This window comes from Lethenteron reissneri, chromosome 20 (assembly GCF_015708825.2).
Source record: "Lethenteron reissneri isolate LAM-NWPU_2019-01 chromosome 20, ASM1570882v1, whole genome shotgun sequence".
NCBI classification, from domain to species: domain Eukaryota; kingdom Metazoa; phylum Chordata; class Hyperoartia; order Petromyzontiformes; family Petromyzontidae; genus Lethenteron; species Lethenteron reissneri.
In genome coordinates, this window is record NC_083798.1 from 9,445,550 (window position 1) to 9,458,746 (window position 13,197).

The 13,197-nt window shown below is 54.2% G+C and overlaps 1 protein-coding gene across 1 annotated transcript in view; it reads right to left on the reverse strand.

Moving 5' to 3' along the window:
• Positions 1-13,197, reverse strand: part of PKD1L1 (polycystin 1 like 1, transient receptor potential channel interacting) — a 65,450-nt gene that overhangs the window by 17,976 nt on the left and 34,277 nt on the right. Inside the window, 11 exon segments of the mRNA XM_061554801.1 lie at positions 1,735-1,854; positions 3,831-4,004; positions 4,747-4,963; positions 5,547-5,653; positions 6,133-6,340; positions 7,741-7,824; positions 8,322-8,517; positions 9,158-9,258; positions 10,159-10,307; positions 10,802-10,912; positions 12,217-12,459. Coding sequence (XP_061410785.1) covers positions 1,735-1,854; positions 3,831-4,004; positions 4,747-4,963; positions 5,547-5,653; positions 6,133-6,340; positions 7,741-7,824; positions 8,322-8,517; positions 9,158-9,258; positions 10,159-10,307; positions 10,802-10,912; positions 12,217-12,459 — 1,710 coding nt within the window.

Below are 13,197 nucleotides of genomic sequence, written 5' to 3' on the forward strand. Positions count from 1 at the left end.
TAAGGGTTTCACTATGAATGAAATTAATTACGCTCACATTGCCTCCATCAAATAATGAGTGTGAAAATATACGGTATTTATTATTTATGCAAGTTATATAAAAATGAAATGCTAATGCGACATCCGGGCTAACTTAGAAAACAAAACTGTACGAAAGAAACCACAATGAAATGGATACAAAAAATAGGATTTGGAAAATGAATAATGGGCCTGAATTGTGAGAATCCTCTCAATGCCTTTGGAGGATTGAACTGTTCCATGGCGTTTTGACGGAGCCACACGACCTCGCTCCGACCCACCACGCTCCCCACCACCACGCTTCCCACCACCACGCTTCCCACCACGCTCTGCACCAGCACGCTCCGCACCGCCACGCTCTGCACCACCACGCTCCCCACCACCACGCTCCCCACCACCACGCTCTGCACCACCACGCTCTGCACCACCACGCTCCGCACCACCACGCTCTGCACCACCACGCTCTGCACCACCACGCTCTGCACCACCACGCTCCGCACCACCACGCTCCGCACCGCCACGCTCCGCACCGCCACGCTCCGCACCGCCACGCTCTGCACCACCACGCTTCCCACCACGCTCCGCACCGCCACGCTCTGCACCACCACGCTTCCCACCACGCTCCGCACCGCCACGCTCCCCACCACCACGCTTCCCACCACGCTCCGCACCGCCACGCTCTGCACCACCACGCTTCCCACCACGCTCCGCACCGCCACGCTCCCCACCACCACGCTTCCCACCACGCTCCGCACCACCACGCTCCGCACCACCACGCTCCGCATCGCCACGCTCTGCACCGCCACGCTCCGCATCGCCACGCTCCGCACCACCACGCTTCCCACCACGCTCCGCACCGCCACGCTCCGCACCGCCACGCTCCACACCACCACGCTCCACACCGCCACGCTCTGCACCGCCACGCTCCACACCGCCACGCTCCGCATCGCCACGCTCCGCACCACCACGCTCCACACCGCCACGCTCCGCACCGCCACGCTCCGCACCGCCACGCTCCACACCACCACGCTCCGCACCGCCACGCTCCACACCACCACGCTCCACACCGCCACGCTCTGCACCGCCACGCTCCACACCGCCACGCTCCGCACCGCCACGCTCCACACCACCACGCTCCACACCGCCACGCTCCGCACCGCCACGCTCCACACCACCACGCTCCACACCGCCACGCTCTGCACCGCCACGCTCCACACCGCCACGCTCCGCACCGCCGCGCTCCGCACCGCCACACTCTGCACCGCCACGCTCCGCACCGCCACACTCTGCACCGCCACGCTCCGCACCGCCACACTCCGCACCGCCACGCTCCACACCACCACGCTCCACACCGCCACGCTCCACACCGCCACGCTCTGCACCGCCACGCTCCACACCACCACACTCCGCACCGCCACGCTCCACACCGCCACGCTCCACACCGCCACGCTCCACACCGCCACGCTCCACACCGCCACGCTCCGCACCGCCACGCTCCACACCACCACGCTCCACACCGCCACGCTCTGCACCGCCACGCTCCGCACCGCCGCGCTCCGCACCGCCACACTCTGCACCGCCACGCTCCGCACCGCCACACTCTGCACCGCCACGCTCCGCACCGCCACGCTCCACACCACCACGCTCCGCACCGCCACACTCTGCACCGCCACGCTCCGCACCGCCACACTCCGCACCGCCACGCTCCACACGAACCTGGCTCCAGCGGAAGAGAAGGGAAACGAGCCCAGCGAGCGGGAGCACCACGGCGGAGCAGAGCAGGCCGACCACGAGCGACTCGAGCGACACCTCCACGCGACCCAGCTCCACCGCGTGCTGCTCAAACAGCACACACAGTAGTAACACAGCAGTACACACACAGCACACACAGCACATACAGTAGTAACACAGCAGTACACACACAGCACACACAGCACATACAGTAGTAACACAGCAGTACACACACAGCACACACAGCACATACAGTAGTAACACAGCAGTACACACACAGCACACACAGCACATACAGTAGTAACACAGCAGTACACACACAGCACACACAGCACATACAGTAGTAACACAGCAGTACACACACAGCACACACAGCACATACAGTAGTAACACAGCAGTACACACACAGCACACACAGCACATACAGTAGTAACACAGCAGTACACACACAGCACACACAGTAGTAACACAGCAGTACACAGTAGTGACACAGCAGTACACACACAGCAGTAGCACGCACAGCACACACAGTCGTAACACAGCAGTACACACACAGCACACACAGTAGTAACACAGCAGTACACACACAGCAGTACACAGTAGTAACACAGCAGTACACACACAGCAGACACAGTAGTAACACAGCAGTACACACACAGCAGTACACACACAGCGGTAGAGACACAGCAGCAAAGCAGAAAACAACAGCAATTAGAATAGCACAAATGCATAGCAACACCAGCAGCACATCTACAGAAACACACACAGTAGCAGGCTAGCAGCACACAACAGTAGCAAAGACAAAGATCTCCAAAATAGCTTGGCAAGACTGTTGGGACAAGTGCTATTAGCGAGCACCTATGAAGGCCGGAATGGCACACGAGGGGGTGGGTGGCCAGCACCACGCCGCCTTTGTCTCACCAGTGGTAATGTTTTACACACCACATCAGGTGCTCATTTGAGGCCGAGTTGACCTAGGGTAGGCCCAGCACTGATTCAGATAACCGTCACTGATGGTGTTGGTGGCCTTGAGTGGGAATTGAACTCGGGTCGCCGAGTTCGTAGCACAGAGGGCTAACCGTTACACTACCACATCCCCAGACAACAGTAACATACACAGTGAGACACACACCAGGGCACACACAGCAACACGTGAGCAAAACACAAATAGCAGCAGACAGAGCAGACACTGCACAACACACAGACTGTTAGAGAAAATTCTCTAAGCGAACACCTATGAAGGCCGGCACAGTACACGAGGGGTTCGGTGGCCAGCACTACGCCCGGCCGCCTTTGTCTCCCTTGTGGCAACATTTGCACACCGCATAAGGTACTCATTTAAGTCGACCTAGGGGTGGCCCAGGACCGGTTCAGATAATCATCACTGGTATTGGCCGGTCACCAGGTTCGTAGTGAAGTGCGCTAACCACTGCACTACCGCTCCCGTCAAGAGCAAACATACACAAGCAATACGCACAGCAGCACACACAAGCAGCAGTGCACGAACACACAACACAACAACGGTTGCTTCAAAGCGCACCTAGCCTGGCACAAGGACTGTGGTGGCATCAATGCCACTTAGTGATGGATAGTGATTTTGTGCTGATTATGCATGCACGCACGTGAGTGCACCTGTGTGCGAGTGCGTTGTGCGCATGTGAATGCGAAGGTATGTGTTCGAGTGTGCGTCTGTGTGTGCGTGTACGTGCCTGTTTGTGTGTGTACGCTCGCGTGTGAGTGTACACACGCTTGTGTGTGTACGGGCATGTGTGTGTGAGTGTACATTCGTGTGTGTGTGTGCATGCGCGTGTGTGTGTACGCGCATGTGTGAGTTTACGCACGCGTGTGTGTGTATACGTGCATGTGTGTGTGAGTGTACGCACGTGTATGAGCGTACGCGCGTGTGTGCATGTACGCGTGCACAATGAACGTGTGTGTGCGTGCACTGCGCGTGTGTCTGTGCGTGCACGCGTGTGTGTGTATACGTGCATGTGTGTGTGCGTGCATGCGCGTGTGTGTGCGTGCACGCGCGTGTGTCTGTGCGTGCACGCGTGTGCGTTTGCACGTTGGCAGCGCCGCACTTTGTCCTCCCTGAGGGCGACCACCAGCGCGTTGGCCCCGGCGTACGCGAGCAGCAGGCAGAGGCACACGGAGAGGCGCTGCGTGTGCGTGAAGCGGCTGCAGGAGGGGCGGCTGTACACTGACGCCCACAAGTGGAAGTCCTCGAGGTAGGCGGTGACCTTGCTGTACAGCAGCTGAGGGAGGGACGGCCCGGCACAAGAGAACGGACGAGGGCACGACATAAACGAGTTAAACGTGAGCTGCGTCAAATGGCCTCCGTCTTGCTGACGAGCGCATTTCGCCGTCGTGCTGAGTGGACGCGAGGGCGGCCGTCTCAAGAGCGGCCAGCAAAGCGACAACGGCGAGAGGACGGCGCACGCTCTCAAGGCGACGGGCGACAGCCGTGCGAACATTGGTTAAGTCCACACCCAGCACGGTCAATATTCACAACCAGTGTTGCAGCAATTTCAGGAGCCGAGGTGGATACACACGGACAATCCATCTGCACGATGAGAAACTCTTTGTTGTGGCTTCAACAACTTGTTTTGTCCGAGTTCGTTCGACGCGGCTCGCTAAACTAATGGGGACGTTTGACCCTTTTAAACGTCAAGTGAAATACCAGCAGCCGGTGACCCGGGTCCGTGTACCTCGACAGAGCGTTCATAGCAGAGATCGCGCACCTCGTGAAACGGGAGTCACCCCCGAGCCAGACGTTAACATTGGGACGACCGTGAGACGTAGCGGGTAATGGAAAGTGGTGGTGGCATCGGCATCAGTAGTCACGCCGACATGTTGACCATAACCTTGCTCAGTCATCTTGATGATCATCAGCCATTGTCTATGGACCGCTGCACGAGGGCCTCTCCACACCATTGCCATAGAGCCCTTTGCGAGCCGCTGTACTTGCGGCGCCTCGGCCGCGGCATCCCAGCTCACCGCGGTGAAGCGCAGAGCGCCACTGAGCGCCAGCAGCTCCCGCTCGACCCTGCCGTCGCCGCGCTCCGCCGCCAGCCAGCACTCAGCCGGGAAGAGCCAGGCCGAGCCGCTCCACAGGTCGCGCACCGTCACGCGGCTCACGAACCAGCTGGGGGACGCGCCGCGGTTGTTGTGCCACAGGTGCAGCTTCCAGATGGGGCCCAGACTGTCGGGGACACTGAGGGGGGTAGGCGGAGACATCGACGGGGGGGGGGGGGGCGTGTCAACGGGAAGCCAACACGTTTTACCTGGCGGTCGTTGCTACTTTGGACACGACCGCTCACACAGCTGAAAACAGTTATTCCAGTCAATGAAATGAGTCGAAGTGATTTTTTTATTGCTTAACTGAGCACCGAGACGGCGCTCATATCCCCGTTTACAGCCCGAAGTCAGTGGTGGAAATTCCTCATTACTATGGTGGGGGCGAGTCTATCCATTGCACTGTTGACTTCCCGACAAAGTGGTGCTCGTTTTTACCCACCGTGGAGGGATGGCGGGCCGAGTCAACCCCCAATCAGTGTTGGAACTCGCAACCTGCCGATTGCGAGTCGCCTGGCCACCCGCCAATGCATATTTCACATTCATGAATTTCATTAACGTAAATGTTCATCTGCAAATAGCATTGTACGTTGTACGTGAACATAACAGGGACGGCCTCGAGCTGCTTGTGTGCATGGGAGCGTGCGCGGGAGAGGGCGATGGGAGAGCTTCGTGTGTCAAGTGCTCAACATCCAGCAGCGGCGACGTCCGTTCATCGTCACCTCATGATGAAGGTGTGAGTGGAGTTCCTCTCGAAGAGCGGCTTGTCTTCACAGTGGAGCTCGCGAGTCTCCGACGTCCCGTGCTCTCCGTGAAGGATCACGTTCGCCTGATGTGGACGGAGAGGCAGCAGTGGCTATGAGATGCTTTCGAGCGTTGTTGCAAGATAATCCAGGGTGAAGCTAAAATCTGCTGCTTGCGAATGATCGTGCAGTGCCTTTGTGAACGAGTGGCAACCAATGAGCAACCATTCAGATTTGTCCACATATTTCCCACGAGCATAGTGCCCCGAACTATAAACAACACCTGTGTATTTATGTGTGCGTGCGATGAAGGAGAGATGTGATTTTTATGCTGAATAATGGATGTCATCGGCAGTGGTCCCTCGGGTACGAGGATGACAGCCTTCCGCACCCGGCAGTGGCTGAAGCAGGCCAATCCAAGATCCGCACGCTCGACCGCTAGGCGCGGCAGGTGGTGCCAGGGGGGGTTGATGGAGGCAGGAGTGTGCCCCGGACTACCGACCAACGAGGGACGGCGGCTCATGGTGATTTTCTACCGACGAGGGCAGGGGGTGGGTGGCAGCACCTTGGCGGTGGTGCCGGCCCCGGCACGGAACCCGGTCTCCAGCGTGACCTCGTAGAGCTGCTGGTCGCTCGGGAGGTTGTCCTGCAGCGGGATGGCCCCGGCCTTGCGCTCGTCGTGCCGGTCCCAGCGGCGGCACAGCACGAACCCCGGAACCGCCAGGGCGAGCACCAGCAGCACCACGGCGCACGGGAACAAGTTCTCCAGGGGCCTGGCAGGGCGGCCACGGCCGAGGTCGCGTTCAGGTAAAATCAAATCGCCCACCCCAAGGTGGACTTGTCACCGAGTCGCTGGGAGACTGAAGTAGGTTGCCCGCGATGAATGACGACTCGGAGACGCGAGGAGGAACCGCAGACCAGAGCGACAGGCAGAAGCAGCCCCCCGATTCCCCAAGCTCTGCAGTCCTCTATTTACTGAGACGTTATCGGACAAAATGAGTGCATTCGATATTTAAACGCTTCCACATTTTTTACATCAGAAAAACTGTAGCTGCATTCACATGCTCTTAAATCCAAGCTGTGTTGTTTGGAAGGCAGCTATGCTCATCGCTGCATGATCGTCACTCCAGGCGCAAGTAAGGTGTGCATGTGAGGGCAGTAAAGCAACATCAGTTATTGTACTGTACTTCTTTACTCTCACGTCTACGCTCCCCACCTTCACTCGCTCACACTGATCAGCGTGCTGAAACGCAATCGAACAACCTCCAGCAGAGGCCCTCATCCAGCAGTGGATTAACACAGGTGCAGTTCATGTTATGTTTACTGGTAACCTTTTGAAATGCAGGTATCCCTCGATTTACGAACATTCGGTTTAGGAATTTCCGCGCGTACGCAATTGACAAATTGTGGACACTTTCGATTAACGAAATCTAATTTCCACGTTAACAAAATCTCACACGGCAAGCGCCATGAGACCATCAAATGAGAAGCAATCGGGAGGCTGCATCATCCATCCGCGACAGCGTCACCGTGTCCCTGCAGTGCAACGGTAACGCCTCCACATTACCTTTCCAGGCATTCCAACATGTAGATCTGTTGGTGAGTTCCCTGAAAAGGTTCATCATTTTTTTATGAAATCGTGTTAAAAATTATTTTTTATTATTATTATTTTTGTATCGTGAAAAGTGATGTAGATGGGTTTTTTTAAGGTTAGAAATACAGCTGTCCAAAACACATCCAGAATTTTAAAATTAAATTCATGGGAAAAGCTGTTCCCATTTACAAAATTACGTTTTACTTCGGTTTTTTTGAAGAACGCATCCCTTTCGTAAATCAAGGGCTATCCGTTTTAACCCTTTCTCAGCTGGTCCCATCTCCTCCCGAGACTCGGCAATGCCTCCTGTGGGCAGCCCCGATATTTCACGTGAGCGAATGAACGTTTAATTTGTGGGCCCACGCATGTGATACATCTGCTGCCATCTAGTGGCAACATCTTGAAAATTAAACAAATCATGACACGGACCACACCAAGAGGCCTTGCCCCATTCACGAATGGTGAAAACTTCTACAACAATCAAACTAATCAAGTTTCTATAATTAATAATACACGTACAGGTGGGAAGTGCGCGGCTGCTGTGGACGGGGACGGGTGTGCATCGGTCATTGTGTTTACCTGATGAAGCTAAGTACTGGCGTTTGTGACGGGGAGCTGGCGACCCGGGACGCGACGGCGGTGAACGTGGTCAGGTGATCGCAGCTGCAACGACACGGGGACGGCGCAGAACCCTCACGGAGGAGTCCCGTGGCACGCACGCCGCCTCGTAGACCCCAAGAAAAAACTTGCGCGGTCGGTCTCACCGAGCACGGCGTCCGGAGAGAGTCGGCGCAAACTGAGCCACGGCACCCGAAGAATGCGAGGCCAACCGTAAAACTTGCATTTAATTTTAATACTTGTATTTAAAATTCCCCCCTAGGGTCACAAAGTAAGGGGCGATGATTACTCTGTGATAATCCCAAATGAGTGATTTGCGGTGTAATCTGACAAATTTTTAGTAATTTGGACTATCACGCCAGTCCACACTGGCCTACTTCCTTTGGCAAGGTTGGCTACGTACAGTGGGAAAAAAGTTCAACACGCACGCAAAATTCTCTTGACCAACTACGGCACGAGACCTTTTTCATTTTGCGCACGTACCGCGAGATGCTTTCGCTCACGTGCCCGTGTCACACGATGCCGCGTCACATGACTGGTACCTGCAGTTGATCCTGTTGGACTGCAAGGCGGTAACAGTCTCACATCCATCGGGCCTCCAGCTTCCTTCTCCATCCCAGTAGAGACACTCGAGCCAATCCACGCTCAGCGAGTAGTTGACAGACGGTGCGAGGTGGCGGCGTGGTGGCACGCGGTCGAACGTGGAGTCGAGCAGAGCGAGGTAGTAGACGCCTTTGTCTGCGAGAGCCAAGCAGACAGAAAAGGATCCTAACTCCGACGCACACACTGGATGCATCCTGCGTCACAGATAACTCTTCAGTCGAGCGGGTATTCGTGTCATTCTTATAGAGCAAGGCTATCACGAAGGCGATATTTTTAATCGATGGATGTAGTCTGCCAGGAAAGCGTGATGATTCCATGTGGCCTTACCCGATTAAGTAACTTTGGGATTTTGTTTTTAATTGGGCAAAGTTGGACCGTGATACTGGCAGACATAGCCTACTCTTTTTTTGCATAACATTACAGGATCTTTAACACCCACTGTGAAACAGACAGGGCATAATCAAGTGGTTATTACCCCCACTATTAACCACGGCAGCCACTGAGATTGAATCGTGATGTCCTGCAGCAAGCGGCAAACACGCTTCCACGTCACAGCGTCCAGGAGGATGTGGCATTGTTGACTATTTTGTAAATGAAAATAATTAAGGAACTGCATCGGCAGTGATGCATGTGCATTAGATACACCTCACCAAGTCCATTGTTATAACATAGAAGCAAATAACTGCGAGTGCTCGTTGCCTGACATGTGAGCCTAGTGTCACGTACGGTCTCGCGTTCTATTGTCACGCAGTTATGCGGTAGGCAAGGAACCCACAGCTGAGTTTGGCGGGAGACAGGAGGAGGCGCACGCTGTCGCTCTGCCACTCGTAGCTCTGTCTGTACGTGAAGTTGTCCGGCGCCGGTTCGGCCCGGGGCCTGGCAGTCATGGGAGGAGCATGGAAGGAGAACGTCAATGGAGGGAGGACGTCAATTCGCACAGAAGTTGCCAGATGCTGCCCACCGCCATTCCACACACTTTCACTAGCGATCTGGCATTTGTTTACGGTTATCGCGAACAGAAGTGCAGGTTCGCCTTGAAGCACCTCTAGCGCTTCAGCGTTAATTTCATGTTGCGCCGCGTGCTGTCGTTTGGCACGATGCCCGACTGAGTTCCTGCAGAAGCTCCCAGCACGTGGAGCGGGACGTCAGGCACCTTGCCAAACGACAACATGCGGCACAACCCAAACAACACACTGGCGGAGAGCTGTACAGCACAAGGGTGAAAATCTAGACGGTCGTTTTAAGCAGCATTGAACGTCTTGTTGGGGCACGCGTAATTAGCGAGCACTTACGGAGGCCAGTACGGCACACGAGGAAGTGGACGGCCAACACCGCACTGGGCCACCTTCGTATTCTCAATGCTGATGTTTACGCTTCGCACCTGGTACTCATTTGAGTCTGAGTCGACCTAGAGGAGGCCCAGGATCGGTTCAGATATGCCACCAATGTTGGCCATGAGCGGGAATCGAACTCGGGACGCCGGGTTTGTAGCAAAGCGCGCTAACCACGATGTTACCACTCCGCCAAACCAAAGATCCCCCAATATAGCCTTAACAGACTGTTGGGGCAAGTGCTGTTAGCAATAACCTATAAAGGCCGGAACGGCACATGAGGGGGTGGTTGGCCAGCAGCACGCCCGGCCGTTTTTTATCTCCCATGTGGAAATGTTTTTACACATTACACCAGGTACTCAATTGAGGCTAAGTCGACCTAGGGGAGGCCTAGGACCGGTTCAGAGAACAAACCTTGAGGAGGGGGTGAGTGGAGGCAGCTCACCTCATGAGCACTGTGATGGGGAAGGGCCGCTGGCTCGGCCGCTGGAAGGTGCAGGTGATCTGCAGCGTTCCGCGCACCTCCCCGGCGCTCACGTTGAACGCGTGCACGTTCATCGTCGGGCGCGCCAGCGAGAACCAAGCCGCCTCGCTCTGCAGGCGACCCCGCACAGACGCTCTCAGCCCAGTGGCCGCACGCCCTCACAGGCCACAGGCACGCGGAGAGGGCCTTCATGTAAACGTCTCGGGATTACCCGACGACGCAAACTTCATTCGTCCGCGACACGGCGCCACGCACGGCTGTAGTTGAGCCACCATTGTGTGTATACGGCCCTTTGTCGATCCACTGCTGGACGAAGGCCTCCCCATGCAATATCAATCACGCGGGATGTTTAACCATACCTCGCCGTGCTGGTCAGTGTGGATTTGATGTAGCATTGGCAGTTATGTTTCAAATGAAACGTAAAACATCATTAAATTATGGAAATGAACTGGCAGCGATGCACATTCACGTGCATCACAACCGGTTCAGATAGCATTAGTCACTGATGTTAGCCGTGGCCAAGAACGGAACGGTAATCACTGTGACCACCGCTCCACCCCCGAGTGACCGTTCCAAGTGAATCGCTAAGGCGACGGAGACCGACCTGCAGGGACGGCAGGGGCAGCTCGATGGTGATGGGCGTGGAGAGTTTCGACACCTTGATGCTTAGTCCCTTGTGAGTGTACAGCGTCAGGTCGGCCACTGTCCCTAGGACCTGATTCACAAGAATCGCGCACACATGTGTAACATTTACGGTATATACGTTTAAAATGAAGCTCTTTCTAAACTTCGCTAGAACAGAGGTCAGCAACCTGCGGCTCCAGAGCTGCATGCGGCTCTTTAAGGACAACTTCATGAAGTTGTTTACTAAGCACCACCACCTCGTGTTGTTTACTAAGACCACTGCCTTGTGTTTGCGTGCTTTGCAGCTCTTGAATCGCTGAGTTTTTTACTGAATAAAAAAATGGTTCTTTTATTACTTTGGTTGCTGACCCCTTAACTAAAACAATATCTAGCCAACTAAACCTTTGAATGTACTTGCGCGGCAAACACACGTTTATTATGGCATTCAGTGGGATTTGCCTGGTGGCATGGGGATGGTTTAGTGTTTTATTTGTTTGTGTTTGGGTGATTTGTTTCCTTTCTTGTACTTCGCACCTCGAGCATGTTTGTGTTCAAGTTCAAGTTCATTTATTATGTATAGCCCTGTGAGCCATTCGGCTCTTGAATCGGGTGCAACCGCAACAAATAAAAAACAAAACATGAACAAAAAAACATCTTAAAGTGAATATGTGACTGAGTGCAAACAGAAAATCTAAGAAAAGACAGCAAAATATTGCAGAAAAAACACCGTACACCAACGCTGTGTGCAAAAATCCCAGTGGGATGCAAGTCAAACAACAACAAACAACAACCACAAGACAACTTAGATTAAGGCCATCAGTCTAACTCTGTACAACAACAAACAAACATGGCCAAACCAATACACTTTTCGAAATCACCAAAATAAAGCCATGAAAGCAATGAAACAGGGATCATAGGAACTGTGACGGAATTTTCACAATAAATGACATAAACACCATGTACTACCAAAACCCTGCAGCCATAGCTGGCTGCATGAGCCACTCCACAACAGCAGGAGCATCAATCGAAGTGTTATAATTTTTCAATGCACCTTTAAGATCAGCACACTAAATCAACTCTTTATTGTTGTAGCGTTCCGACCCACCTTGCTGGACCTCTGTGAAAAAAAGCTTTATAGCTCATTGGATTCCTCCTGCAGTATAAATAAATATCCATAATACAGTTTTTTTGGGGTTAGATTTCGTAAATATATAAATGTGTCGTTAAACCTGCCACCACCCGACACAGCCAATTGGTAAGGGTTGTCACATAAACGGAATGCGTCAATTCGTCACTAGTACAGCACTAACCGGTGTGTTGGAGAGCCAAGCCACAACATTTACAATCTGAGTACGACGTTTTGCCATAAATGCATATTGAGATTCTGAGAGTCACCTCGAGATAGCGGCTGCCCCAGAAGTACGGGTTTGCATTGAAGTGCACGGTGCGGGTGTAGATGCTGCCGTTGGGCTGGCGCGTGATCTGCCCGTCGAGATCCCGCGGAAGGTAAAAGACGGCTCCCCCGCTCACGGGGACCCGGGCAACCACTCCCCCCACGGAGTCGAGGCGCTCCACGCGCACGGCCAGACCCTCCAGCTCCACGCTCGCCTCCGCCTCGCTCGCGAGCGCCATGTACCTCTGCGGCACGGGCGACAAACAAACGGCGGGGGCAGTCGCACGCTCGGCAAGCGACAAAGCCTTGAAGGATTGTGACAGAGTAAAAAAACATGCTCGCGAGCGCGGAATTCGCGAATGAAAAAACCTTGTTCCGATGGGAAAAATTAGGTACGCGCCTAGTACGAGTGAACATAGGTGGGGAAATTGTAAATGTTTAAAACCATTGACGACAATAAATGAATACATTACGAAGAACAATGTTTTTTTTAAAATTACCTTTGATGAGGAGGATGATGATGATGATGAATTGCCGACGATGGAGGTGGTGGTGAGGAATTCAGGAGGATGACTCTTCGCGAGAGGCAGGTATTTGATAACAACGCCACCCAGCTGTTATCGTTTTAGCACTCTGGGGTAGTGCTCGCCGCAACAATTTCCCCGATTGCATTTGCCTTCCCTTTAATGGACCTCACAGTCGACTCGTTTATACCAAAATGTTAAACGAGTCAGCTGTAAGTACGTATAAAGTAAAACATGCACATCAGCGAATTCAGAGTGGGATTGCTGTGAGGCTGAGGACTAAGCGGGCAGCCGAGGTGGCACGACGTTCTGCGCACACCTCCCAGTGTCGGTGGTGCGGCACTACGCACACTCGCGAATACTCTGGGGTCTGGCGAGTCGTGGATAGGAAATGAGCATACATATAGTAACTCGCGAAAATGCGAAACTCACGAATACAGAACTCGCGCGTAGCGAGGG